The 25,772-nt window shown below is 42.6% G+C and overlaps 2 protein-coding genes and 1 long non-coding RNA gene across 9 annotated transcripts in view; 1 reads left to right on the top strand and 2 right to left on the bottom strand.

The window, feature by feature from the left end:
* The window catches only part of LOC133380895 (zinc finger protein RFP-like), a 16,747-nt gene extending 6,955 nt beyond the window's left edge, over positions 1-9,792 (bottom strand). Inside the window, exons 1-4 of the mRNA XM_061619081.1 lie at positions 9,199-9,792; positions 6,497-6,592; positions 4,031-4,261; positions 2,493-2,515 (exon numbers count right to left, since the gene is read on the bottom strand). Of these exons, the coding sequence (XP_061475065.1) occupies positions 2,493-2,515; positions 4,031-4,261; positions 6,497-6,592; positions 9,199-9,615 (767 nt within the window). The 5' untranslated portion in view covers positions 9,616-9,792. The remainder of the gene's footprint in view (positions 1-2,492; positions 2,516-4,030; positions 4,262-6,496; positions 6,593-9,198) is intronic.
* On the top strand, positions 9,714-11,950 carry LOC133380914 (uncharacterized). Its single transcript, XR_009761582.1, has 2 exons — positions 9,714-9,901; positions 11,630-11,950. It is a non-coding gene; the product is annotated as an uncharacterized LOC133380914 (long non-coding RNA).
* LOC133380904 (butyrophilin subfamily 2 member A2-like) lies at positions 11,358-25,772 on the bottom strand. Of its 7 annotated transcripts, none has more exons than XM_061619113.1 (7): positions 25,714-25,772; positions 24,457-24,601; positions 23,240-23,521; positions 20,551-20,655; positions 18,696-18,716; positions 16,192-16,224; positions 11,358-12,849 (listed from the first exon to the last, which is right to left on the bottom strand). In XM_061619113.1, the coding sequence occupies exons 2-7, from the start codon at positions 24,557-24,559 to the stop codon at positions 12,335-12,337; spliced, it is 1,059 nt and encodes a 352-aa protein (XP_061475097.1). In that variant the 5' UTR covers positions 24,560-24,601; positions 25,714-25,772; the 3' UTR covers positions 11,358-12,334. The 7 variants fall into 7 exon arrangements, with proteins under 7 accessions (XP_061475097.1, XP_061475096.1, XP_061475094.1 ...); XM_061619112.1 differs by lacking the exon at positions 25,714-25,772 and adding an exon at positions 25,140-25,529; XM_061619110.1 differs by lacking the exon at positions 25,714-25,772 and adding an exon at positions 25,053-25,122.

Here is a 25,772-nt window from a genome sequence, read left to right as displayed (position 1 = left end):
GTTCAATTTTCATCTCCTGTCTGCCCTGTCTCAGGGTTTGTTTCATTATCTCAATCTCACTCATTATTTTCTGAAACATAATTTCTTCCATGGTCTCAGTCACTTTCCTGGTTGTCATTCTTAAAACCACAAAAACAAAAAATTATTTCAGCCACAATTGGGTTAATGTTTCAGGCTTGCAGACATCAATACAGCCTGTCTTATCTCTTATATATTCAGGAAAACAAAACAAGTTTAGTTCCCAGCTTCAAACAGTTAGTGGCGTCGTGAGTAAGCAGATTCGTCAAAATGAAATAGACCAAAAAAAAAATAGTTCCAGACATGATACTCCAAAGTTCATAAATCAAATTTGTTTATTTTTTTTCCCTTCTCGAAATAAAAATCCCTCTTCCGTTAATATCTTTAGAATGCACTTCCAGGCCCGCTTTTTGCAATAAAAACAAAGATAAGCTTTTTTCGATTTCTTTCCTCCTTAGTTTCGTGAGTGAAAGAGAAATTTTTTAACTCACCCAGTTCTTTATAGCTGATTCATTGACAAATCTCTTTTTGGTGCAACAATTTAAACCAAGTAAAAAAAAATGGAAAGAAGGATGCTTGCCTGTTAGTTCGTTTTTCTTTGAAGAAAAGATAAACGTGTCGCTTAATCAGCAAGAGCTTTGATGGAAGTCCATCCGGCATTCGCTGGCTGAACTTTCTCTCATAAATTAATGAAATCCAGTCCTCCCAACAAAAACAGGCTTTGTGGTTAATCTCACGTTTCTCCCTGGCCGGGAGAAAATCTTAACCAGTCAAAAAAAAAAACATTCTGACTGATTAAAGCTGAAAAAACTTCATCTAAGACAAGAGCTTGTCTCAGAGGCAGCACAGGCGAATCACCCTTCCCGGAAGTCTCCCGGTAGCCCCCACATCTGAGCTGCCTTTTCGAAGGTGTTGAGGTAAATCTGTGGGTCTTGTCCAGGTTCAAACACCGCAAAATCTTTTGGTGTAACCTTTATTTTGGTTTCATTTCTGTCCTTTGAAACTTCTCTCTTTCAAATTTTAACTTTTCCACCTGTATCTCAGCATCCAATACTCGTTGCTTCTCCCTCTCCTCAAACCCCATTCTCATCCTTTCAGTATCCATTCTCATTCTCTCAATTTCCAACTCCTGCTGTTTTTCCTTCTCTACACCTTCCATCCTCAATCTCTCAGTTTCCAACTTTAACTTCTCTCTCAAATACTCTATATAAGCGGGATTGTTTGAGTACCCTTCTGGGTTCTCTTCTCTGACAGGTTGTTTTTGTTGAACAGATGCGAATACTATCAATGCTACTCGCAATTCATCTACCCCTTTACCCTCGTGAGGTAAATTGAATGTTATGCACTTCTCCACCAGCTCCTCTCTTTTCATCTTTATATATTCAGTCATGTTTTTAGGAGTTCACTCGCACTTTGCCACACACTCTTTGCCAGTCACTCTCACAAGTAATCTTTATTTGTTATTTCTTTTAGCCACACCACTTTTAGGGACTCTCTATTGTCCACCGCTGCCACCACATGTGACGCCCTCCCCTCTGGTTCTCCCTGTCAGGTTCTCACCTGCTTGTGGCTACTGCCTTTCACTAGGCACCACCAGGGATACCACCAGTCCGGACCATCCTTTATATGGTTTCTCACTCCGCTCACTAGGCAGCACCACCAGTCATGTCCTATAACCAATACTCCCAGGTATTAAATTTAATAATTTAATGGGTATTGCCGCTACACCCACATGTGACTCCCTCCCCTCTGGTATGTATATCCCCCAGCCAAGGATCAGGCCTTTGGTAAACCAAATAAGTATTTATTAAATATCAGAAATAACAAGATTAGTTTTGGAATGTTTCACAAGCATATGGTTTCATCTATTCCTGTTTTGTACTGGACTTATTATTAATCAGAACTCCAACTCCCTCTTTCTCCACACTCCTGACTTCCACCCTCAAACACCTCTTTCTCCACACTCCCAACATCCACCCAGATTCAACTGTCATTCTTCCATTTATACTCCCAGCCATTCAAACGCTCAGCCAATCATCCAGCATTCTACTGCTCATGTACTCCCCCCTCCTCTTTCACTCCACTTACCATATGCCTTCTATATAAACAGCACTTACCATATTTACACTATAAGCAGGAACATCACAGCAGACATGTACATTTCCTTCAAGGGAGATCTTATATTGCCTAATTAGTTGATAATCTAGTGTTATCTAACAACTGGAAGTATGATATTTTACTAGCAGGGCAGAAACATAACAGTACAGGACATTTTCTGGAGAAAATTGAAGTATTTAAGAAGTATTGGATGGTTTCCTTTGAGGAGTATGATTGAACCATATGACTCTCTAGATCACCCTCCCTGCACTTAGACGCCACTACTTCTTATCCTATCCTTAGCAGAAGGGAACACACTCATTTTCTCTCTTTTACCTGAAATATTTTCAGTTCTTTGAAGACATATAGCTACATACCTGCTCAAGGTGCTTCTGATGTCCTAGAGAGAAGAGGTAGAAAGCAAATACTTCAGAGTTTGAAACCAACTACTTTTGACCTTTTTAGTTGTCCATTTTTGGATATATTTATGTTACTGTTTTGCTATTCTATCCAATGTACATTTGAACTACATTTATGTTAGTGACAATGACCTTTGATAGACAAAAGAATTCAGGCACCCCGTCAGGCGTCTTCCCCTGGCACCTTTAGGGTCCCCTCCTCTGCTCCCCCCCAACTGAAATTAGGGCTAAAAGCAGCATTCCATTACAAAGAGTAAAAATAATAAATAATAATAATAAATTTTATTTCTGAGTCGCCTATCTGGTATACAGATCAATTCTAAACTTGTTGACCCAGTAAGTGCTGCTGATCCAAAACATGTATATAAAGTGTATTTATATACATGTTTACTAGGGAGTAATCCCCATTGAACACAATGGGGCTTGTTTCTGAATAGACATGTATGGGATTGCTCTGTAAGTAAGATTGCACAGACAGTGAGAACATTTTGGATTCCCCTAGCTTCATTCCTATCAATGTTTATATTAGTGCTAAACAAATGTGAATTAAAAACAATTCAGAGGCTTTCAAAGTCAGCTGTTTAAATATTAATATTTTTTCTGTCTAGTTAACACATTAGATCAGATAAAATGATAACCAGTAAATAATAGAATGGCATCTTTGCAACATCAGGTAAAGACTTAGAGCTTTTTTCCATTTGATAGGCTGAGATGATGTTGTTTGTACTGGTGTACTGCCAAACTTTCTGTAGCTGTATGGGGGGGTTTGTTTATCATTTTGTTTTTATGGTATGGTATATTGTTTTTTTTAGCAATGTTGTAAGTCGTGGAGACCTTCAGGTAACAAGAGACTAATAAACCCAATAAATAAATAAATAATAGCAGCAACTGTGATTGACCTTGCACAAAAGGAACTACTTACTCTGACATCAGGAAAGTATGAACGTTATCTTGGTTGGAACAAGCTTTTGAGATGCAACCAAATGCGAACAAGGCTGGGATGTTTTACATAGCAGCGATTTTCCATAGGACTGATTCATACATGACGCACATTACTTGATTATTCAATGCTTCATGACTAGCAGCAGAAAGTGTGGACTGACTACAGTGACTTGCAGGCGACATCAGTGACGTGCAGATTCTATCTGTATTGTCAGAACTTCAGAACTAGTTCACAAATACATATTAACTCTCGAGTCCTGTTCAGGCGTTATCCTTATGAGTTAGTAGAACACATGAGCAGGAATCAGCCCACTACGTCTGCCCCTTTCACCATCCCCATCACCCTCCATGAGTGAAAGAAGTAACTGTCGGCAGTAGGGACCCTCTTGTACTCATGGAGGTTCCCCATGTTATGTAGAACCCTGATTTTTCCAGGGTTCTGCACTGGAATATTCACAAATACAGGAGACTCCCTCTGTAGACGGTTACCCTCCAACTCCTGGAGGGTAATGTGTGGGTAGAGGGGAGGAACTAGCATGCTCCATTAGCTTTACCTGCAAGAATTCACCAGCTGACTGCCGACACTTTTTCTCCACTTCAGCAATGAGGGTACTGAGGTGGGTAACTTCATGTGACAGTTTTGTGAGAGTTTCACCTCTCATTCTGACAGACTCTTCCTTCAGCTGCTCCAGCTGCTCCAGCAGAAGTCTCTCTTGCTTCTCTAGAAAATGCCTCAGACACTGAAAGGCAGACACTGCAGTCTGTTTCTCAACTTCTATCTGTTTCTGGGGTAAAATAAAACAAAAGAATACTGGAATTAGAGATCGTGCAAATGCACAGAATCACAGGGGAGCAACTTGTTAAAGGTGATTTGATCCCAGGGGAGAAGAGAGGCGAAACCGACAAAGAGTTTTAAGTCAGCAATGCTGCCTCTCCATATTATTTTGACCTGTTTTTGGTCTATGACTGTATCAATAAAGATTTGATTTGATTATTTTGACCTGGAAACAGGAGGAAAGAGCAAGAGCAAGGTCACTTGCTAAACACTATTCTCTCATCCGTACGGGCTTGCAAAGGATTCCCACCACACACACTTATTTCTCTATCTCTCTGCTGTGCTCCACACTCTGGCAGCCTCCAAACTGGACTATCACAATGTGCTCTATGTGGGGCTGCCCTCAAGGATGATTCAGAAACTTCAGCTGGTCAAAAATTCAGCGGCCAGATTACTGGCTGGGGTTCTATTTAGAACTCATATAGTCCCTGTTTTAAATCAACTGCTCTTTTGCCAGATCATTTCAGATCATCTGGGTCCAATTCACAATTTAGGCCCCAAATATCTGAAATACAGTTTCCATCCCTACCAACCTTCTTGGACATTAAGATCTGCAGGTGGGGCTCTCTGGATAGTTTTGCCACCCTCAGAAGTGCAGGGAATGATGGCCTGGGAGAGGGCACTCACAGTGGCAGCCTTCTCCCCACAGAGGTGCATCTAGCATCTCCATTGCATGTGCCTCTTTACTTTGACCTTTGAAAGTATTTTGATCTTTTGTGACCCTCCTCTGTTCCATTTTGGAACAGGTTTTTTGGGTTTTATAATTGTAGTGATTTTTATATGTTTTAAAATTATATTTTCTATGAGACTTCATGGTGAAAGGCAGATAATAAATCTTATAAAATAAATATCCTGCAACCATCTCAATACAGGAATACACCTCATTCAACACAATGTCCAAACAAACATGTGAATACAGACCATGGCTGTCAATGGCTGCTTTCTCCCCACTATATGGGTTGTTGGGGAGGAAGAAAATAATCAGTGCCAGTAGTAAGACAGACAGAAGGGTACTTTTCAAGTGTCCTTTGGAAGCCATCTAAACCAAACCCTTTATTTTAATGCCTCACAGAGCTACAATTCCCAGAGTGGTGTAACAATCAACCTGTTTTCCTGGGAACTCTGAACATTGTAGCTCTATGAGGGAAATAGGAGACTCCTAACAACAACAACAACAACAACAACAACAAATTTTATTTCTAGGCCGCCTATCTGGCCGCACAAGCGGCCACTCTAGGCGGCGTACAAGGTAAAGTAAAATACAACATACAAACTACATAAAAACCCAAGAACTACAATATAAAACGAAACCGAACCCACCCATAGCTAAAACCAATGGCACCCAAAAGAAAACAAAAACAAAACAAGAAACAAAAACCCAGGCCACCTCAGCCAGCCGGCTTATGTATCCCTCCAAAGAGGGACAGGTGATGGAAATTAGTCCCAGCTGGCTGGGTACCTGGAACCTGGTCCTGCAGGAGGCACGTCTGCCAGGCAGTAGTCCCACTGGGAAGGGTGGTGGAGGTGGTGTTCCAACAGCAGCAGCAGCAACAGCAGGCTCTCCTTCCCTGGGTGGCGATGTTCTCCTTCTTCCTGCAGGCACTGGGTCTCCCAGGCCACCTCAGCCAGCCGGCTTATGTATCCCTCCAAAGAGGGACAGGTGATGGAAATTAGTCCCAGCTGGCTGGGTACCTGGGACCTGGTCCTGCAGGAGGCACGTCTGCCAGGCAGCAGTCCCACTGGGAAGGGTGGTGGAGGTGGTGTTCCAACAGCAGCAGCAACAGCAGGCTCTCCTTCCCTGGGTGGCGATGTTCTCTTAGAAACTCTTAGAAACCTTAATAAACTACATAGAGGAAGCCATAAGTGTTGAAGTGGTATAATAGTGCTTTATGTGTATGGTGTGGATGTGACCACAGATACACCTCACCAGGGAGGCATCAATCTTGCTTGTATTGGCTGTGTTATCTGAATCCAGCAGGTTATGGAACTCCAAATGTACTAGGAGATTTACTGGATTTCTCTTGCAAGAGGGCTAGAGTCTAACATTAATCCTCTGTGGAAAAACATTCCTACAAAACTATAACACACATTTGCCATTAAGTGCTGCCTCCATATGGTTGGCAGATACACCGAGGTTGCAATACAGCTACGAAATCTCCCAATGCCTCTACTGACAACAGCTTACCATGTACTTCTGGCTCTTTGTCAGCTCATCTGCTTGAAGCTTCTCCAGTTCTGCTTTCTCTTTCTTCAGAAGACCCAAACAAGTTTGAATTTTTTCCTAAAGAGAAAAACAAGATTTTCATAAGCTTGTTTACAAAACTGAGAATCAGAGGTTCACAGACCACAGCCCCTGTCTATATACAAAGAAATTCCAGCGCATTATTATAGGCACATCTCCCTGGCCTCATCAGCATATATAGGCCACTGTCTCTCTAGGGAAATCTTATTTCCACTGATACCTGTATACCAGAAATAACAAATGCTATTGGTTGTGGAATCACGTATACCAGGGTGAAAAATGAGAGGTTACTCATTCTGAACTGTTAAGCTCTTGTTGACTGTCTTTCAATTTGCTTCGATGTCTGCCCCAAAATAGTTAACATTTGTAACATTGCTCCATTATAGCTTAAGTTACCCATTAGTTTTGTCTTACTAAGAATTCGACACAACTCTAAATTTTGCAGAGGTATAGCCATGTTAAGACTCTTGCAGCAAAATCAATAAAGACTCTTGTGGCACCTCATAGACCAACAATTTTATTATGGCATAAGCTTCCATGGACTGGAGTCTGCTCCATCAGATGTGTGAAGGGCCATCCTGAAATAGTGGGGGGGTGGACTGTAAACATAATGACCTGTTAATAATGCAATTATTGTCATCTGTGCTTTTGCTTTTGATTTGTTTTCACCTCATTGTTCACCCCAGACTGGGTGAATAATGTTTTTGCCTGGTGGCTAAAAGCAGATAGTGATAGAACCTCTATGCTCAGAAGCAGCATATCACTGAATACCAGCTGCTAAGCACAGCAGCATGGGAAGCCTATGTGGGGCTGCCCTTCACCCTAGTTTGGAAGCTCCAGCTGGTGCAAAATGAGGCAGCCAAACTGCTGATGGGAACACATAGTTGACAACACACGAAACCACTCTTCAAACATCTGCACTGGCTGCCCATTCCTATCAAGCTAGGTTCAAGGTCCTTGTATTAACTGAGAAAGCCCTGAACAACTTAGATCCAGGATATCTTAGGGACTGCCTGAACCCTTAGATCCCAGCTCAGTCACCAAGATTATCTGCAGGAGTGGCCTTGGTCATCCCCCGAGTTGGCGAGGCTCGTTTCACATTGACACGAAACCAAGCCTTCAGTGTCATTGGCCCAGTTCTCTGGAATGCTCTGCCAACAGAGATTCAGTAGGCGCCTTCTGTTTTAACTTTTAAACACCTGCTGAAAACCTTTCTGTTCTGCCAGGCTTATGAAAGGCAATTAAAAAGATGTCCTTTTGCAATAGCTGCCCTTTGTTTTTATTGTATTTTTAATGTTTTTATTGTACAGCTGTTGTTTGTCTTGTTTTGAACTTGTAAGCCTCTGATGTTTTAATGAAATAGTGGTATACAAATATATTTATAAATAAATAATTTTTCATGCTGTGGTGATGTGCATCCGATTGACTACTGGTAGAAGCAGGACCAGAAGTTGGACAAGGTGAGCTCTCAGTCTGATCCAGCTGGGCTCTTCTGAGGTTGTCATATAATCCCTCTCCCTCCAGAAAACCAAGAGCCACTGTTGGGAGAGAAAGGCTATGTTCTCCCTAAATGACTGCAAAATTTCATTGGCCTCTATTTGCAACAAATAAATTCACATATTCCAGATGAAATGCTATGTTATGCAACATCAAGCAATGACTTCCCTGTATGTGAAACAGGTATCACAGCTCAAAAGTCACAGCTTTCATGTCAGCTCACCCCAAACACCATTTTCTCCAGAGGAGCCAGTTCACATGTTAACACCACAAACTATCCTTTTCTCAGTAATCAAGTATTGAGTGATGTGCGAATCAGATCTCAGTATGTTGAAACAACAAAGTAGAGACTGAATCGAGACAGATATACACGCCATTTTAGAGGTTAAGAAACTCTCATGCCACAGTAACTCACTGTGACATGAGGCTCTCCGCTCCAAAAATAGCAGGGAAGGATCCTAGCTCAGTGACAGAGCATCTGCTTTCCATGCAGGAGGCCCCAGATTCAATCCCTGGCACCTCCAGATACAGGTGGGGGAGACCCCTCCCTGAAACCCTGGAGAGCCACTGCCAGTCAGTGTTGACAATACTGATGGATCGTGGGTCTGACGCTTTATAAGGCAGCTTCCTATGTTCATATCCATCGCAAGACACTTATCACTGTGAATCAGGGGTATAGTTGTCCAGGGACTCGGGCGGGGGGTCTTGGACCACTTTTTGGGGAGCAGGGTCCTAGCAGGGTCCCTCCAGCATCCTATGAGCCAATCAGCATGACAGAAGAGTGTGTTGGCCACTGAGAAGTATCTTCTAACATGCGTCTTTGTCCTTTCCTGCTGATTGGAGCCAATCAGAGTGAAAGGAAGTGAGCCAGCCACTGAGAAGCCTCTTCTTAGTAGCTAACATTCGTCCCTTTCATGCTGATTGGCTCCTAGGGATGTCTGTTGTTGTGGGAAAAGAATTAACAAGGATCTAATTCTCAACCCAGCAGCAAAAGGAGGGGGGACGGGAGGGGAGGTGGCTGTAACTATCATGAAAGGACCCTACACTTCTGAATCTGCCACTACACTACTGCTGTGAATTATATCACCCACCTCTGGAAACCCACTGCTGCTTTAGAACAAAACGCTACATTGAGAGGACTTTCCTACCAAGTACTCCTGAGTGGCTTCCTCCAGGGGGAAGCAAGCATGACCTCGGTGTTCCCGAGACAGATGGCAGACCAGACAAATAGCCGCCTGGTCCTCTTCGCAAAACAGCTTCAGAGCCTCCTTGTGCCTCTCGCACATGCTCGCCCTTGTTCCCGCCTGATGGTCAAACTTCAACTGCTTGACAAGTTCGACCAAGCCGGCCAGCTGCTTGTTCAAGCGGAAACTCCTCTGCGGGGCGGGCTCCCGGCACTGAGGGCAGGCCATCCCGGTCTCCGAGGTCTCGCAACGCCGAGCGATGCAGGCTTGGCAGAAATTGTGGCCACAGTCGAGCGTGACAGGCTCTTGAAAATAATCCAGGCAGATGGAGCAAGTGGCTTCCTCTTGGAGGCTCTTGACGGGGTCTTCCGGCGCAGCCATCCTGCTCTCTGAAGAGCGAGTTGAAGCAGCTCAAGCTTTCGTTTTCGAAAAGATGCTTTGCTTCTCCTTTCCTTACGTCAGCAGCGCGAGGGTGAGTGGAAACCGGTTGCGCCGCACGCTCCTTCCGTCCTGCAGCTGCTGGTGGCTACTTCCCCCTCCTCCTTCTCTAAACACGGAAACAAGATCCGAGGCAGACTCCTAAGAAAGTCCCATTTGGTTCAATGCGGGTGTGCGGGGGCGTTAGACCAGGGCTGTGGAGGACCAGTGGTCCGTGAACTTCATACAGGTGGGCCACAGCATGTCCACATTAAACATGCATATTTATAATTTTATTGCTTCTTTTATTTTTTTGTTCTATTTTATTGTATTGTATTACAATTTGAATTCTATGGATTTTTTATACTATAAAATACAATAGAAGAAATAAAAGAAACAATAAAAAAACCACGCAGCATCTAGCGCAGCACGCTACGTTGTTATATGCCTTCAAGTCACTTAGGACTTATAGCGACCCCATGAATCAGCAACCTCTGTTATAAGCCATCTGTTATAAACGACCCTGTTCAGATTTTGTGAGTTCAGGTCTGTGGCTTCTTTTATGGAATCAATCCATCTCTTGTTTGCCCTTCCTCTTTTTCTACTCCCTTCTTTTTTTTCCAGCATTTTTGTCTATGGAAGGAAATGTTTGGGAATCTAGACCATGGGGCTTAAAAGGTTTTCAATAAGCCTTTTAAGTAGAGGCCTTATCGCAATCTGTGTCTGTCCTGGAGTTGCTTTTACAGATGTTTTTTAAAAGATGTTTTAGGAAGTTTTGTTTTAATATGTTTTTAAAGATGTTTTGCTTTTAAGATGTTTTAAAGTGCTTTTAAGTGTTTTTGTTTGGGCTCCTTCTGGGAGGAAAGGTGGGATATAAATTTAATAAATACATAAATAAATAGGGTGGAGGACCTAGATGGAGTTCTGCTTCCATGGCTGAGCTGGAACTCCTAACCAGAACACTCAAGGAAACAAAGGGACTTTCTCTTTCACATTTAAAACAAAAGAAAACTCTACGTTTCTGATTTACCAATTGCTGCCATCTGAAACAGTTGCTAAGAAGTGAGACTGTTGGTAAGCCTGTTCTCTCTACAGAATTTGCACTTTATTTTATTTTATTTGACAAAATTTATATACTGTTTTGACTGTAAAAAGCCTTTAAGCAGTTTACAAAATACATTAAAATTATTGATGTGTTAAAAACAATTAAAAACATTTCAAAAGCAAAACAGCAACAGACTAAAAAAATTAAAACACATCAGCATCTATGTGTCTGGATACACTTGCCTAAACAAAAAAGTTTTAAGCAGGTGCCAAAAAGAATACAGTGAAGGCGCCTGCCTGATGTCAGTAGATGGGGAGTTCCAAAGAGTAGGTGCTGCCACACTAAAAGAACCATTTCTTACAAGTGCAGAACAAGCATTATGCAGCACATGTGACAGTGCCTGTTCTGCAGATCAAAGGGCTCGAGTAGGCACATATGCATCGAGAATGATTCTGTTATTTGATAACCTGAGGTCACTTCCACGCCATACTTTTAAAGCACATGACTTCCCCCAAAGAAACTTAGGAACTGTAGTTTGTTCAGGGTGCTGGGAATTGTAGCTCTGTTATGGGTAAACTACAGTGTTGATGTGACCTAGGTTGCATCGGTACAGTACACAATACAAACCTTTTCAAGGTAACTCCCAACTATGTGGTTTTTTTAAAAAAAACTTCTTTATTTAAACATTTATATCCTGGTACCATTGGAAAGACTTCAGGATATCTTACAATCCAAAACAAAACAGTGTCAGATAAAATGCACACAAATTAAAGTAATCAGTCTCTAAACAAGCTGAGAGGTAGCGTTGTAAGAGATGGTTTGGTGTAGTGGCTACATGACTTGAGGGATGAATCTGGAAGTCCCTGGTTTAAAACTTACCTTGGCCAGCTGATATTTCCTTCTCTCACTTTCTCTCCCTCTTTTTCCCTGCAGGTGGGGGAGATCACCTTGCCAAAGATGTGAACTGATCACTTGCAGAGGGCTTGTGAAATTAGTCTGAGAGCCACATGAAATTAAGCTAAGAGCCTTAGGTTGCCCATCCTTGTCTTACTTACAGGACTGTTATAAGGATTACAAATACATAATACATGTGAAGTGCTTTGAACTCTTGGAAAGATTATACAAATGATAAGTATTATTATTAAAAGACACATGACAGTAATAGAACCATCAGCAGTAAACTACGTAGGCGACAAATGACAAATATATCGTTACTTGCTTAAAACTGAAGAGAATAAAATGGCTTTAAACTGATACCTCAATGATAAGAGGGTATTGCATTTACTGCACAGTCCCTATATGCATCTACGCAGAAATCCCATTGAATGTAATGGGACATAGCTCCAGGTAAGTGTGAGATTAAGCCCCATTGAATTCTATTGACTTCTGAGTAAATATGGTTAGGATTATGCTGTTAATTACTCAGCTTAAAAGCTTCAATTCAGGGGTGGCCAACGTGTAGCCCTTCAGGTGTTGCTGAATGACATCTCTCATCATCCCTGACCAATGGCCACCGTTAGTAGTAGATCCTTTGCATCAGCAAGGGGTTGGACTAAATGACCTTTGAAGACCCAATTCTGTGTCAGTGATGGCTGTGTCATGTCTACTTTGCTCACTGATCCTTATGCAAAGAAGGTCTCAGGGGCACAGTTTAAGCCAGCATCCCACCCCCACATGCAGAAAAGGATAGATCATCTCCCCATTGAAAGCAACTGAGAGGAATGTGAAGATGGGTGCCTTGTGATAGACGTCGTGGAATGCCACTTGCTCCATCTCATAGTCCAAGTAAATCCCAAGTTTCCTGGGTCTCTTCCGCAGAAACAGAGGGGTCTTGGGGATGGTGAGAGCTTGGTATTGGATCCGACACTTCTCCACAGCCCAGATCCCTTCCTTGGGGTCCAGGCTAAGCCGCCTTTTCCTCTTCACAGAATATCTAGCCACCCCCACAGCCCAGTACCCTTCCTCGCCCACCTCCACTTCCCAGTAATGCCTTCCTGAAGAAAACCCCTCCCTTCCCAACACACAGCGCTCGGCATTAAATCTCTGGGGATTGTCAGGCAGGCTGTGCCACATGAAGCCTTGTATGACGTTCTTCCGGTCTGCAGACAGGATCAGGTCGTGGTTTGCCGTGTCTGGATCCAGAGTTACGTTTGCTGCAGGATAGAAGGGGATGTGAGAGAGAGAAAGAAGGAGGAGGCACAAGTCAGGAAGAAGAGAGGGAGGGATGAGGAAGGTGGAAAATGGAAATGGACTGTTTTCAAGTTGATCCTAAGAACATAAGAAGAGCCTGCTGGATCAGGCCAGTGGCCCATCTAGTCCAGCATCCTGTTCTCACAGTGGCCAACCAGTTGCCTGGGGGAAGCCCGCAAGCAGGACCCGAGTGCAAGAACACTCCCCTCCTGAGGCTTCCGGCAACTGGTTTTCAGAAGCATGCTGCCTCTGACTAGGGTGGCAGAGCACAGCCATCATGGCTAGTAGCCATTGATAGCCATTGATAGATCCTGACTTATGGTGACCCTATGAATAGGGATTTCAAGGTAAGCGGTATTCAGAGGGGTTTACCATTGCCTCCCTCTGAGGCTAGTCTTCCCCAGCTGGCCAGGGCCTGCTCACCTTGCCACAGATGCACAAGCCAGCCCCTCCCTTGTCCGCAGCTGCCAGCTGGGGGCAACTGGGCTCCTTAGAACTATGCAGCTTCGGCAGAGCACATAACCCTTGAGCCACTCACTGTGGGGGTGATCTTTAGCTGGCCCTTGACACCCAGGAGACACAAACTCACATTTGAACTCACAGACTCTGGACTCCCAGCCAGGCTCTCCTCCCCACTGTGGAGGGAGGGAGAAAATGAAAGTGTTCACCAGATAGCGCTATACTTCAGGGCCAGAAGAACACATTAAGTTGCCTGAGGCAGGCTGCCACTGCTTTCTCTGACTGCTGCCTCCTCTCCTCCACCCCTCACAGTTGTGACTGCTGCCACCTCCTCCCTGACCTGGGCTACACTTACACGCAGTAGTGCAAATTTAGAAGCGCAGGGTCTCTTCATGAAAGTCACAGCCACACTCCCTCATAGCCACGTCCACTTTCCACATTCGCTCATCTCCCTTGCTCTCCATTTCATCTTTGAATCCACACTCTATTACAACAGATGTCCCTACGAACCAACGAGCATGAAGGGGGAGGGGGAGTGTTAGCTATTAAGAAGAGTCAGTGGCTGGCTCACCTCTTCTCAGTGGCTAACATGCCCCCTTTGCATGCTGATTGGCTCATACATAGGGACCTGGCTGGGACCCTGCTCCCAAAAAAGTATCGGGTCTATGATCCCCCCATGACCCTGGATGACTACACCCCTGTTCACACCATACATTTATTCCAGTATTATTCCACTTTAAACAGTCATGGCTTCTCCCAAAGAATCCAGAGAAGTGTAATTTGTGAAGGGTGCTGAGAGTTGTTAGGAGTTGTGATCCTCATAGTTACGCTGGGGCCCACCACAACTCATTCTGAGGAAAAAGTCCTTCCTCAGAGCAAGGCACTGTGGATGAGGTATCTCTGTGCCCCCACATTGCCACAATAATAATAATAATAAACTTCTAGCCCATTCTTCAGTTCAAACAAATTCTCCAAGCAGCTTACAAAAGAAATCCAATATACAATATTAAAACCACAAATGAAATAATTAAAAATGCCATACATTAACAGCAGTATCAAGACAAACATTGAATATATTTATAAACCTATATAAGTATCCCTGAAAAAGAGTGCAGCTTGAAACATACACATTTTGTATTAAACCTTACACAGCATTTGCCACCATCGCAGTGGTAACACAGGCAGTCTTGGGGGCCATCTCAGCCACAATACTTTGCACAGAAGAAGGACCTTCTCCTGAGAGTGAATTGTAATGGATACAGAGAGCCCTGCTGGCATGCTACTAGCTGCTTCCCTCACAGTAGCAGCACTTCATTCCAGTGGGCCGTAGAAGCAGCTGCAGGACTGTGGCTGGTGCAGGCCAGCCAGAGTACAGCAGCAGTGACTGGAGGGAGTTCTATGGGTGGCAGATGTGGGAGCACCATCCGCTGACCGTCCTGCCTCATTCTAGAGCTAGCTCAGCTGCAGCTTCTCCTGCTCAGTTAAAACGTGGAGGGGGAGAACACCATTGCAAAAGGAAAACTGAGCCACTGCAGCGTCTCACTTCAGTACCAGCTTAATCCTCATTTCCCCTGCCATCCTAATGGCTCTGCTTTTGCAGCAGCATATTATTATTATTTTGATTTATTACCTGCCCTTCACCACAAGGTCCCAGGGCGGGTCACAAGAATTTAAAATGTAATATTAAAAACAGTTTAAAAGAAATTATGATTGGAAGAATAGGGTGGGTCCTGAAAATAGGCATCTCAAGTGTCAAAGGCCAGCATAAAGAGGTGAGTCTTCAGCATTCGGTGAAAACCCTACAGTGAAAGTGCCAGACACACCTGGGGTGCTGTAAACCCCCTCTGAATACAGCTTACCATGAAAACCCTATTCATAAGATCATCATAAGTCAGAATCAACTTGAAGACAGTCCATTTCCATTTTCATTCATGTCTTAGTCACTTTGAAAAATGGCAATTACAGTATTTATGCAACATAATGGGCATAACATAAGAAGATCCTGCTGGATCAGGCTAGAGGCCCATCTAGTCCAGCATTATGTTCTCACAATGGCTGACCAGATGTCTACGGGAAGCCTACAAGCAGGACCTGAACCCAAGAGCACTCTCCCCTCCTGTGGTTTCCAGCAACTGGTATTTGTACACATACTGCTTCTAACTGTGGGGGGCAGAGCATTGGGATAATGGCCAGTAGCCATTGATAGCCTTATCCTCCATGAATTTGTCTAATCCTCTTTTAAAGCCATCCAAGCTGATGGCCATCACTGCACATCTACCCAAGTTAAATGTGTACCTACATGGGCCTGAAACACATACAAACTTCAAGATTCTCTGCAAATCTCTCTACCACACTCCCCAAGAGTCTACGACAAATCTTGGACTAATTATGTGAATGGCAACTGCACAGTCCTACTCCACATGACACTAATGTGGTAATATTATCAGGCAGTGAGAAGGAAGAATTGCATTTTTCTAGAAATCATCTATTGCATATATTGACTGCTGGGGGGAAAATGAAATTTATCCACAGCAGCACTATTTCCTTAAAGAAGGATATCAAAATATCAACAACTGAGAATCCACTGTGGTCATAATCCAAAAATGTGACTGAATACATCGAACTCCATTACATGGTGAGTCCCAGATCTCACCACATGAAATATTCACCTCACATGTTCCCCATCCCTTCCCACTCTCCATGTGGTAAAAATCACACCATGGTCACTTTGACACATCAGAAATTAATATCAAAAATTCCCCATCAGGGAGGAGTGACAGAATTCATGCCTAGAACAATAAATAACGATACAAAATCATGTAGATGAAAACAGGACAACTATTTACCTTTTTCTATTGGCATCACCATGTTCCTCCAACCTAAAAGCAAGCACATAACAAAAAATTAACATTCATATGAAAATATGTATCTTGGGCACCTTAAATAAAAACAACAGTGTTTCTATGCAAGCCTAGCACAAGACATTGTGTCCCCTGAGGCAGTTGGACCTGCCACATCCTGTTCCCCTGGTGCACCTACCTCTGCTGCTGCCTCCTCTGAATCTTGTTTTGAATTGTTTTTGCTGCCATTACTGTGATGCGGCAGCAGTGTGGGCCCTTCTAGACTATCCTGGGCCAATTTGCCTCAGAATAGGCTTGTTCACACCTTATACTGAACACAGGTACAAGCTGTTTCTACACACACACACACACACACATTATTATTTATTTATATAAAGTGTAATTGCCAAGGTGTCTTCTAAACAATACACTCATTTGTGTGAAAGAGTACACTATTGCCGAGTTGTACAGCTCATCTATTGTGTACAAAGGAAGACAGACTGTACACTCATCGAATGTTACTGTGGATCATTGTATAAGTGTACAATTCAACTATTTGTGTATACAGATTGTACTCTCATTGAAGGTAACATGTGAACACCCCTAATATCTCACTCTGAGGAAGCGCCCTTACTCAGAGCAAGGCATTTTGGGTAAGATAGCTCCCACAGACTGCCTGTGCCTCCACTGCCTTGTGACAGTGGAAAATAGTGTTTAGTTTCACAATACTATTGTTAAACTTCAAACAGTATTTGCCATAGCATTGGTATACACTGCTGAAAGTTTCCCAGGCACTCTTAAGTCCACCTCTTCCACAATGCTACACTTGAGAAGGCCCATCCTCAGACTGAGGGACAGGCAGAAACCCGAGAAGCCCTTTAGAAGTGCCACCACCATTCTACTGCAGTGGCAAACTGGCACAGCTCCTAGAATCCTAATCCTTACAGATGTGGAGAGCAGATATGCTAGAGTGTAGCTAGCACTCAGTGGCCAACTGCATCAGCAGCAGCAAGTGAACAAATCTGCAGTGGTGGGCAGCCCTGCAGGCAGGTGAAGACGATGGCAGATGGGCTAGGAGGCACCAATTTGCTGATTCTCCTGGTCCGTCACCTTAGACAAGGGGTTCATCGCCTTGCCTAACAGGAGGGCCAGCCTAGTTGCCATGTTTATTTTTGACATAATTAGGTCAATGCAAGGTGATTTTCTACATTATTTGAATGAACAGATGAGTTCACGGAGGACTTTATCATATTGGGGACAACTGTGGTTTACTGTGTTGTATAGTGTGAATATGCAGCCACATACATTTAGAGCACGTCCCCCCCCCCAAAAAAAATCCTGGCTACAATTCCCTGCACCCTTGACAAACTACAGTTCCCAGGATTCCTGGGGTTGGGGGGGGAGAACATGCTTGAAATGTCCTTTAAAGGCATGGTCTGTATGCAGCCTATGTCACCCAACAAGACACATAGGCCCAGTTCCCATGTAACACTAACCCAAATTGTGGTTTAGTCCAAATGAGCAAGCATGCAGTTTCCCAGAGAGCAGATCACAGCTATATGGCTCCTCCCCTGGTCCTGCTGGCATCGTGCTACCCAAGCCTAAGCCATGGTTTGCTTTAAGGTTATGTTCAAACCTAGACAAACCACATGCAATAAACCAAGAACAAACTCTGGTCACAGCTCATGACTTGTCTGGAGTGAGACAAACCATGGCTTGTTTGTGCTAAGCCATGGTTTGGCTTAGCATTATGTACAACCAGGTCATTGACGGGGAAAGAGATATCATTAAATAGAAGTTTATGGAAATTAGGCTCATGCTTATATATGCTTTTGCTGTCTACTAAAGAGTATGATGATGATCCATGGTAATTTTAAGGGACATTATTAATTAGAAGGAATATCATTTGTAATGTCTCAGACACCTAGAAGAGTGTGCATGGGGACAGCCTGCTCCCACAATTCAAACTCTTTTTTAGGAACTGGGGCTAAATGTCTCAATTTGATGAATTCTCCAGTTCTTGTAATCATGTTGGGAGGGAGCCCAACATCCCTTTAGTGACAAGCTGGCAGCTTTGCTACCTAACATTTCTTTTTCTTCTCTCGCTTAAAGCTGTGAAAATGTTTGAAATACCTTTTTAAGTGGAGCATTGCTCATTTATTTTAACCCACTTAAGTTGTATATCGTTTCAGCCACCAGAGTTTTTGCTATTGACTTTAACTGAACCAAACTTTTGCCTCATCTTAAAAAAAAATAATTTTACAAAAAACATTTTCCCATTTTTTTAAAAAAGGCCACAATCCAACACAGAGTGAGTGCAATTTTCTGCATGTTCACTGGAGGAAGTCCAAGTAAAACCACTAGGACTTAGATCTTGAGGAAATAATAGACTTATTTCTTCTTAGGTATGCTTATGTTTATTGAAATTTAAACCCATTAAGGCACTCTTTAAGTCTGCACAGGATTGTGGCCTAAATGTTTTTTTTTTCAAAAGAGAGAATTTGACTTACTCAGTTCTGCAGCAAGCTTTCCTAGAATAGAAATAAAATTTATTATTACTGCTGTAAACAATTTAAGTGTGTGATCTTGCCATCAGTTATTTGACATCGGATAAAGCTCACTGATTTTCAGCTAGTATTCAGCTAGGAGCAAGATTGAAATGGATGGGATCTGAAAGACAGCCTCGTTCCCTACAAATTATATATATAATACAAATTATAAGCATGGGGGCCCAATCCAGGCTGTGAGCACATTAGTCGCCTACAGCAAAGCATTTCCTCTGGCCACACCTGAAGGGGTTACAAAACTATTAGTAAGAGCTGGCTACAGTATTTTGATGAAAAATCAATGTGTCCCCTGATGAAGGCTTGGTTGCACAAGCTGAAACGAGTTGGGCTTTGAGCTTCTACAGAGCATTTCCTAAGCTTTTGCTATTTTAAAAAAAATTTGGCATATATTTTTATTAGTACTTTTGTACACAATAAACATCTTTTCAGCATTCTGGTTTTTTACCTCTTTTTCTTGCATTTTGTGGATGCTAGACACTTTATTTTTCCTCCACACCTGAAGGGGGAACAGGTTGATCTGCTGATGAGTTGCAAAATCTCTTTGAAGGTAATAAAAAAAATGCACTCGAGCTGATTCCGCCAAGTCTTACAGTAAAAAGGGGTGGGTTTGACTAGTGTCATGTGCCCCTTTTTCAGAAAATAAAGGTGGAGATGCACTGGAACTGGCATAACAGTAATAGTGTCTCTTGGGCCCTCAGCGGAGGCAAAGAATTAAAGCCACAATTCCTCATACTAGGGTCCCAGTCCAGTTTGGTTTCAAAAAACAAACAAATAAAGCCTGCACTTAAGGGCAGTGGTTTGTGGCTAACATCCTATGGAGGCTGGCCCTGAGACCACCTCCAGAAAGAGGGGACAAGAGTGGCCTAGATCAGGAGTGGGGAACTTTTCTGGTCTGACAGACCAGATCTTTATCTCCCCCATCCCGTGGGCCAACTTTGACAGATGGGCAGGACCAACTGCCGATCAAATTTGACCCACAGGGGTGCAGGGAGATAGTGACCAAACAAGATTGAACTCCAGACTTGAACTTCCAAACTGGATTTGTTGTTCAATCCACTTTAATTGTGTAAACCTAACGTTCCAGTGTGTGCCTGAATCCCTCCCACAAAATACTGACAGTCTGAAGGCACCCTTTTTGCAGTTTGGAAAGTGAGAGGGAAATGCATTGAAAGGTGCAGGATGAACAATGATTAACAGTAAGACATGGAAACACCCTGCAAGTAAATCAGGTCAACAAAAGTGGGACAAAAAAACCTGGAACATTTGTGGTATGAAAAATTACAGAATTTCAGCAGGAAGTTATGGGACATGCACTGATCAGAAACGAAGCAGTACGTCCTCAATTTTTTTGCAAACAGCATGGAAAGCGGGATCTCATGTTACTGTCCCAATGCCATCATAACCACACATCATAATGATTGCACAATAAAAAGGATGCCTGCCCCCCCCAATCTAACCTCCGCATAAGCTTCACGTAAGCAAATCAGGATGCATGCTAAATAACCAGATTGTCTGGAGGACAAGTCAGGAAGCTAGAAAAGAACTTTATTCTCTCTCTCTTCACATCTGCACCATACAGATCTATAATTTCCAGCCCCCTTACCAAAGTACAGGTCCCAGGATTCTCTGTAAGTACAAAAGTGCATTCACTGTAAAGTGTGGATGTGACAAAAAGGGAACAGCAGCAGGAAAATCCTAACTCCACCAGTATAGAACTTATTCCACTGCCATCTAGTGACTAAACCACATAATGACACTAATCACACACCCAACACAAAGCAGCTTCCTGTGTACTCACTGTTTATATTAAACAGGTAAATAACTAAGATAATGAAGCCAAGCACAGCCATGAGGGACACACACAGACCCACTATCCACAGAGAGATCTTTGGGAAGAAATGATCTGAAAACAAAACAAGGACCGAAGTTATTATAAACCCAGGTTTCCAAATTAAAGAAAAGTAAAACATATTCCAAATATTTGGCAGTACCCTCCACTCACATTGTCAGTGTTTAATTCCCCTTCTGATCATATTGCATAAGTTTTAATGTATCTCCAAACTGCATACTGGTTCTACATCCGTGGGTTGCTGAATATCACTTTAATAAGCCTCCTCTCCTGCAAGAAATTCCTAATAATGGGAGGAACTTCAAATGTTCCCCAACTGTCACAGTAAAAGTCCTCCATTCCCCTAGATCCTGAATCAATAATTATTTTAATCAATAATTATTTCAATTGAATGTATTATAATATAGTACTGACTATTTCTATTCTTCCTTTATCCAGCACAGACTACCAACAATGCAGGCTGGTCCATCAAAGTGAATGAGACACTACCCCACCAACCCCAATCTGCCTAGAGCTAACCTCCACCTGTCTGCTGTCTTATAACCAGTCAGGGCATGGTTCTGTCTCTCACTGACTCTTGCTCCACCTATTGCTACTCTCCCTGCCTTCCACCTCACCATTCCCAATGAGCGCCAGACACTACTGCCTACCAGTATGTATGCAAGACCTTTGCCAAATGAACAGAACAGCAGTCTGTCACAGAACTTTCTGCCTCATTCCTTACATAAGGAGTGGGGTGGATGAACTATTCAGGCCTGCTTATGCACTAACCCATTTGTAACACAAAAAATTACTTTTTCTCAGTCCAGAATAGTTCATGCTCATCCTTAACATGCTGCTTTCAATCCACATTGATTCTAGACCCTGCCATCCATAAGGGTGGGTGTGGTTACTTGGTACATACTTGAAAAAACTCCCCTTGATTAGGTTATCCACACCTTTTCCTCTCTGCACATGCCCCAGGTGAATGAAGAAGTGTGGATTGCTATCTTGGTATACACCCACCTACAATGTCATTGGGCAGGTGTGGATACACACACACACACCATTGCTGGAACCACTTACATCAGTATGCAAATGGACTTACTGCAGCAATGCAGAATCAATCTGCAATGAGCTTTTATTTATCAGAATGAAACCAGCTTCTCAAAAAGCACTTTTCAGGGACAGAAAATACACAATAAGTCTCTAGAATATGTGTGAACTATGTAGAAAAACAATAAGCATTCAGACTCCATTGATTCTAGAATAAAATATTGTGTGTATGCAGCCTCAATCCCAGGCATGCCCTATTATTTATTCTTTTTTGGAATGGATTCTAGAAAAGGCTTTGGCCCTATCTGCACTAGAGATTTAAAGCAGTATAATACCACTTTAAACAGTCATGGCTTCCCTCAAAAAATCCTGGTAAGAGGGACTGATTGTGTTAAACCACTCTGGCAATTGTAGCTTTATGAGAGTGACAGGGGGTCTCCTAACAACTCTAACCACCCTTAACAAGCTACAGTTTCCAGGATTCTTTGAGGGAAGCCATGACTGTTTAAAGTGGTATAATAGTACTGATGGGGTCTTTGAATAAACTGATACCACTTTACTTATACTTATTTCATTCGTGTTTGTCTCAAATCTAGGACCAGACCCTGAACCTCTCATTTCCAATGCTGGTTACAGGACACAGGAATCCAAGAAGTTTGTGGCCCAAAAAGTGGTTGGTTCCTTCTTTCTTCCACTCCTTGGACCACAATAACCCCATTCACTTTCACCATTCTACCCCTTCAGAAATCCTACAATTCAATGCTAACAGCATTTGTTTTATAATGGTTTGGTAGTAGTTTACCATAAACCATTCTATTCTGTTGAGTTAGGTTTCAAAGCCCAAACTGGCTAAGTATATTTGGATCTTACACAAAAATACTTGCACAAACAATCTGTGCACACACCATACATATAAAGCACATGGCTTCCTCCAAAAAATCTGGGAACCGTAGCTTGCCCTTCACAGAGCTGCAGTTCCCAACTCCCTTAAACTACAGTTCCCAGGATCCTTTTGGGGGGGATGTGCTTTAAATGTAAACTGCAGTAGGGCCCCACTCATATGGCGGGTTACGTCCCGGACCCCCGCTATAAAGCAAAAACCACTGTAAAGCAGAACTCATTGAATAGAATGGCGCGCAATGCCCGAAAACCGCCATAAAAGCGGAACAAGCGCCATATGAGTGGGGCTTTAGTCTAATTGTGTCTAATTGAGACCGCTGCATTAGCGAAACACTGTAAAGCGAAGCGCCGTAAAGCGGGGCCCTACTGTAATGTTATATCATGTTATCAGATTTTTTTCTCATTTTTCTTCTTTTTATCCTAAGCAGCCTGGGACAGGTCCACTTTAAGCAGAAGATGCTGCATAGAGACAGGCCACGTAGCCTTTTCTCTCTGGTCCTTTTTTAGTTCCAAAACTGTTCTCCCAGCCAAACATCTGGGAGCAGAGCTTTGAGCTAAGGAAGAAATATATCGCAGAGTTTTCTCTCTAGTATATTTTGGTGTCAATAGCTAGCCTGGCTGCCTTCAGAATTGTCCCCTAACTCCACATCAGATTCACAGCTTCAAAATACAGAATAAGTGACAAAATTTCTTGCCAACTTACCAGCTATATGAATAGTTGATTCCTTTTCCTGGTTAAGGAGGATGTTCCTGACAACACAGGTTAAGTTCTGATTTGAACTTCCCATTAGAATGATGTCATTCTGTACTTTGAACAGCCCATTGTCCTCCATGGAAATTTTTTTAGCCAGTGAAGGCAGATGCCTCCCTTTAGGATCTCTCCACAGGATCTCAGGCTTCGGGAACCAACCACTGGATTGACAAACCACTCGGATCCCTTTGTCCTGATAACCTTCAATGGAAATGAGAGGAGCAAGGCCTGATGCTAGATTGAGGGCAAACAGAAATAGTGGTATCAGTTTATGCAGTCTTTTGGAACCTAGGGTAGAGATACACTTGCAGCTATGCTGGCTTCAGTTACCCCTCCATTTTCTGAATGTGGGGACACATGATGCTACTAAAACTGCTCCCTGATTTACCTTGGAAGTTGCAGCTCCAGCACATTTGACCCTGAAGTCAGATTCAGCCAGACTTCAAAGCTGATTGGCATCAACCCCACTGCAGCTCCATGTATGTCTAATGAACACTTTGCTGTAGGCTCAGGCAGACACAAAGCTTTGCTATGGGCAGTTGTTTCAAAACACAGCCAGAGAAAACAGTCTGGCTACTTTTAAAGCAACTAGTCGTGTCTGCAGCCCTATTACTGAAAGGAAAATAAACACCAACTGTCATGACCACATCCACACTATACATCTACAGTACAGCACTCTTATAACACTTTAAAAGTCATGGATTGCCGTCAAAGAATCCTGAGAACTGTAGTTTGTTAAGGTTTCTAAGTGTTGTTAGGATACCACAGACCTACAATTCTCAGAGTTTCCTGCGAAGAGCAACTGACGCCACTCTGAGATTTGTAGATCTCAGGAGAATAGGAATCTCCTAGCAACTCTCAGTACCGTTCACAAACTACACTTCCCAGGATTCTTTAGGGAAAACCACGACTGTTTAAAGAGGTATGATACTGCTTTAAATGTATAGTGCAGATGTGGCTCTAGTTAGACCTCAGGTCTGATTCAGCATGCCATGACTTACATTCTCATTGTAATGTAAAAATTACATTTTAATGTTATGTAATTCTCATTGTATAAGAATATTGTATCTAGGTTGTTAATATTTTTTTCTTTGTCCCTTTGAGAGGAAAACAAAACATTCAAGCCAGGAACAACTACACTTTTGTCACACCTACTTAGTAATTCTTACCGGGGGCCACATTTTTTATAGGTGGTATAATAACAAAGAAAAGGGTGACAATGAATAAGAAGGAACTCATTTCTGGATCAGAAGAGAAGGAGGATGCTTTCATTTTCTTTCTTTTCTTATGCTGGCCACTGGGAGACAAAGCAAACTGAAAAAAATATAAAGATCAAGAGAATAATGTTAACCTTAAACAAACAAACAAACACACATACGCATATAGGATGGTGCTGTAAGTTCCCCTGAGTTCAATAGGAGGAGTTAAGCAGATACTTAAAGCACTCCCACTCTAATCAATGAGAATTAAAAGTGCTTAATTTAGGATGAATTGTATTCACTGTATATTTTTTTATAAAGCTCCCCAGTCAATAATTTAGGTGCTACAGAAATAAAATATTTACATATCTATCTCTGCTATTAAAGGGACTAACAAAACAGAGATTTAAAGCAAAACGTTTCAGCTTCTGCCTTCTTTTTGCTGCTCTGGGAAAGGATTCATGTCAAAGCAGCTGAAGAAGGCAAAAGCAGAAATATTTGCCTTCAAAACTTCAGTAGTTCTGTGTTGTTGGTCCCTGTAATAAATATATAGCTTTAGTGATTACCTGCATCTTTCTGTGATCCACAGTAAGCTTTTCTGGAGTGCTATTTGATGCTTTAAAGCCTATCTATCTTATAATATTTTCTTTTACCTTATGTGGAAGAATATTTGCCACTGATTTCTTGGATTGCCTTCAGCTTCAATTTCTTGATTTTCTTCCCCTTGATTCTCCCCTATTAGAGGGCCCTCTATTTTTTACATTATCACAGCTGGACTAAGCCGTCAATGAAAAGATGAAAGAGGTATGATGTTCAGAAAGTTCTTATCAGTCAGTTGGCATCTCCCTGTTAGGTGGTCCTCATGCCAAGCTTATACTGGGAGGAGAAAGCGAGGGGGAACTCTTTTTGTAAAGAACCCAGCCTCTAATTTCCTTGTCTGATAGCTGTTACGTTACTGTTCTGGGGTTCCCATGTCTCTCCATGTTATCAACTGCCAACAGATGAGCAGGCAAAATGGGAAGGAAGCCAAATTTTTTGAGCAAACGTCATCCACAGCTAATCACTAGCAGTCACAGTCTACTCCCCAAATGTTTACAGACACAGCAGCATAAGTAGTTTGATACAGTGGAGGAATTCCGTAGGTTTTTGTTCACTAAAATGCCTTGCTTTTATTCAATGAATCAAGTTTTCTCAATTAAATTTACTTATATTTGCAAATTACCAAACCTTCAATAAGAACACAGGAAGTTGCCTTATGCCAGGTCAGATGTTCTCCAGAATCTCTG

Source organism: Rhineura floridana, chromosome 3 (genome assembly GCF_030035675.1).
Source record: "Rhineura floridana isolate rRhiFlo1 chromosome 3, rRhiFlo1.hap2, whole genome shotgun sequence".
In the NCBI taxonomy this organism is placed as follows: domain Eukaryota; kingdom Metazoa; phylum Chordata; class Lepidosauria; order Squamata; family Rhineuridae; genus Rhineura; species Rhineura floridana.
The sequence above is the reverse complement of the archived record's forward strand: the minus strand, read 5'-3'. Positions and strand labels throughout refer to the sequence as shown.

Bases quoted from the DNA above. Each gene is read 5' to 3' on its own strand.
- LOC133380904 (XM_061619110.1), bottom strand. The intron at 23,522-24,456 runs GTAAGAATTACT...CCCTCAATCTAG, and splicing joins TATAAAAAATGTGGCCCCCG to CATCAGGCCTTGCTCCTCTC. The intron at 16,225-18,695 runs GTAAGTCAAATT...GCTTGCTTTTAG, and splicing joins AAAGCTTGCTGCAGAACTGA to GTTGGAGGAACATGGTGATG.